The sequence below is a fragment of the Larimichthys crocea genome, unplaced genomic scaffold (genome assembly GCF_000972845.2).
Source record: "Larimichthys crocea isolate SSNF unplaced genomic scaffold, L_crocea_2.0 scaffold52771, whole genome shotgun sequence".
Lineage (NCBI taxonomy): Eukaryota > Metazoa > Chordata > Actinopteri > Sciaenidae > Larimichthys > Larimichthys crocea.
Window position 1 is genome coordinate 1 of NW_020856893.1, and position 3,007 is coordinate 3,007.

The 3,007-nt window shown below is 37.3% G+C and overlaps 1 protein-coding gene across 1 annotated transcript; it reads right to left on the reverse strand.

Annotated features, from left to right (window-relative positions):
• Window positions 1-22: 22 nt before the first annotated feature.
• Window positions 23-1,946, reverse strand: LOC113745209 (low affinity immunoglobulin gamma Fc region receptor II-like; the record flags this gene model as incomplete). Its single annotated transcript, XM_027276678.1, has 6 exons — window positions 1,878-1,946; window positions 1,665-1,727; window positions 1,118-1,381; window positions 646-894; window positions 333-377; window positions 23-127 (listed from the first exon to the last, which is right to left on the reverse strand). Coding segments are annotated over exons 1-6 (757 nt in total), but the record flags the coding sequence as incomplete, so codon positions are not given.
• Window positions 1,947-3,007: the final 1,061 nt, after the last annotated feature.

Genomic DNA, 3,007 nt, shown 5'->3' on the forward strand with positions numbered 1-3,007 from the left:
CAAGTGTTTGAGTGTTTTGTACCTTTGTACCAATGGCAAAGTCCCATCAAAAACAGCAGCAGCAGAAAAACAGCAATGACTATCGAAATTAGGGTGTAGACTTGAGTGAAGAGGTTCTCACGATCATCTTTGTGGTGTGGGGGAAAAAGAACATTAAACATGCTGTATGAATATGACACATGGGATCTGAATGATATTTTGACATCAATCAAGGTGACTGAGTTTGGATTTATCAGGCCACAACTTATTTTCTAAGCAACTCATCCCTGTCTGGAACCATAACATTAGAACAACAATTCAGACATAGTAAACAACATAATCTCATATCTCACCTGTGACAGCCACCAAAGTCTCGTTTGATTCTCCAACTTGCCTAACTGATCAATAATTAATTAAACAGGTTATCAATCACATTGCAGTAGGAACGGGAACTTCCATGTGAATGTGGTGAATATTGTGAATGTGAATATGATTTGGTTCAGTTTGTTACACACACAACAGTTTGGATTTCACAAGTGTGAGGATATACATGCTCCAGAAAAGCAGCAGTACAATTACATTTACTAAGGAGAATGGCACCCAATGACTACTTACTACTCTCTTATTTGACTGTAGACATCATTTTTAATGCACAATGAGTCTCACCTGTGACAGCCAGCCAGCTCTCTGCTGATTCACCAGTTCCAGAGATGTTACACTTGTAGTGTCCTTCATCAGAATGGGAAACACTGCGGATGGTCACGTTTCCTGTAGAGCTGCTCCTGATGAGGACGCCATCTTTATAGAAATCAGCTTTAAGGTTTGAGGTCGTCTTGTTTCTGTTTCTGCAGCGCAGAGTTACATCATCTCCCTTCAACACAGGTAACGCAGGACTCTCCAGGATCACAGGACCAGCTGGTCAACAGGTGATGTTAAATATTTAATTGTTGAAATCAATGAATCAAAATATAAATTGACAATTCTAATATAAACAAGTATTTCATGTCTTTTACCAAAATGGTCAGTGTATATGTGAAATCAGGGAACAGCTAACATACCATATGAAACACTTTGGCTTGTCTGGGTCTTAATGAAATAACATCTTTAGTGTTTTTAAGTTTCTATGCATTGAACATACCTGTCACTACAATGTTTACAATGCTGCTTGTTTTTCCTTTAGCTTGACACAAGTATTCTCCACTGTCTCCTGCGAATGTAGATGTAATGTTGCAGGATCCTGTTTTTTCCCATTTGACATTACATATAGTTTCCCTATCATCAAACTTCCTCATCACTCTCCATTCAGTCTCATTGAAAAATGACAGTTCATCACAGTTTATAAAGACAGACTCGTATTCAAAGAACTGCAGCCTGGACGGAACGATACGAGGAAAAGATGCATCTGAGAAAAAAACAGAAAAGAGAAATATTAAAATATTTTCTTTTCTGAATGAAATATAAATTTACCATTCCTGTAAAATGATTTTAACATATAACAGAGTTTAGTGTGTATTAGTACAGAATAGATCTACCGTTTACTTTTTTTCATAATTTAATATAATAATGAGATGGAAATGTAAAAGTCTGTCTTTAAATCCATGGGAGACCCACAATCTTAACTGTAAACATAAAATACTAAATTAAACAAATTACAAACACAGTATTTTAAAGTTAATCTGGCTCACCGGCTTTGTGACAGTCGCTGTGCTGGACTTGTGCAGACAGCAGCAACACCAGTACAGTTAACACTGAAGAGACAAGACATCTGCATATTAGACACTGATGCTATTTAATAAAAAGTCACATCTGATTGCTGAACAGTTACATTTCTGATCAGTGTAGAGACAGCTGATGTTAAATGTATCATGAAAAGCTGCGCAGACAGATTCAGTACTCACACATTCTGATGCAGAGAGCTCTGACCTCCATGTTGTCTTGCTGCTGACTGTCTGATCATCAGACTGAAACACAGTTAACATACAGTGTAGCCGAGCACTTCCTCTTCCTGTGCAGCTTATTTCTGGTGGCCGAGAAAGCAGCTCTGAGTTTCTCTGTGAGACAGAGCTGCACTGACGTAATTACAATGGACGACTTGTTATAGATAGCAGTAGAAAACTTTTTATTAAAGTTTTGTTTTCATATTGACAACCATGATAAGTATCATCTAACATGAGCATGTTACAGTAGTGGTGTTGAATTTTTTGATTTATTGCATGTTGCCATACAAATGTTGATGTTAGCAACTATAGAAAAACTGAAGGTAAAAAAAGGTAAGGCCTTAGGTTAAAGGGACATTCACACATTATCTCACTACAGTTGGAGGTGGTGGAAGCACACAGCGTTTGACTGGTGGACTTTGTCTGTTCAGCCCGCTTTCCGCTTTGGTTGGGCATGTCAGTATTTTTGTTTTAATAAAATGTTTTACTAGAGAAAACACATTACAGCCTATTTGTAGGGAAAAATTAGCCATCGTAGTGACTCCTACAGATCTGTTTGTGTTGGTGGCCTTTAGTACAGTTTGATTGTATTACACTAAGTGGAGTGTTATGTCTTTGAAAAGTGCTGCATGAGGATTAAAACTATCCTGTGTTCATCAGTTAATCATGTATTCTTTTTTAAGTATGAAAATATCAGTTACAAATCTCAACATGTGGTTGCTGTAAGAGACAGGACTGCACAGAAACAAAGTGAGTGACAGGGCAGAAGGTCATCGGAGGGGATGTGAGCTTGAAACTGAAAGTTTGCTTTAAACAAACACAATCCTGTCTGTACATGTACGTGAACACACAAATGCAACACAAGGCAAAGGAAAATGTAGGCGGGGCAATTGTCTGGTGTAACACACAACACAGCAGATGTAGTAATATGAGTGTATCTAAACACGTATGTAACATTTATGCACATTTGTAACATAATATTTGGAATTCAAATACTTTGCAGTAAACTCTCAAGATCTGAACCTGAATCGATCAACAATCAATCAATCGATCAACGATCAAGTAAAGCAAAAAAAAAAAAGACAGAAATA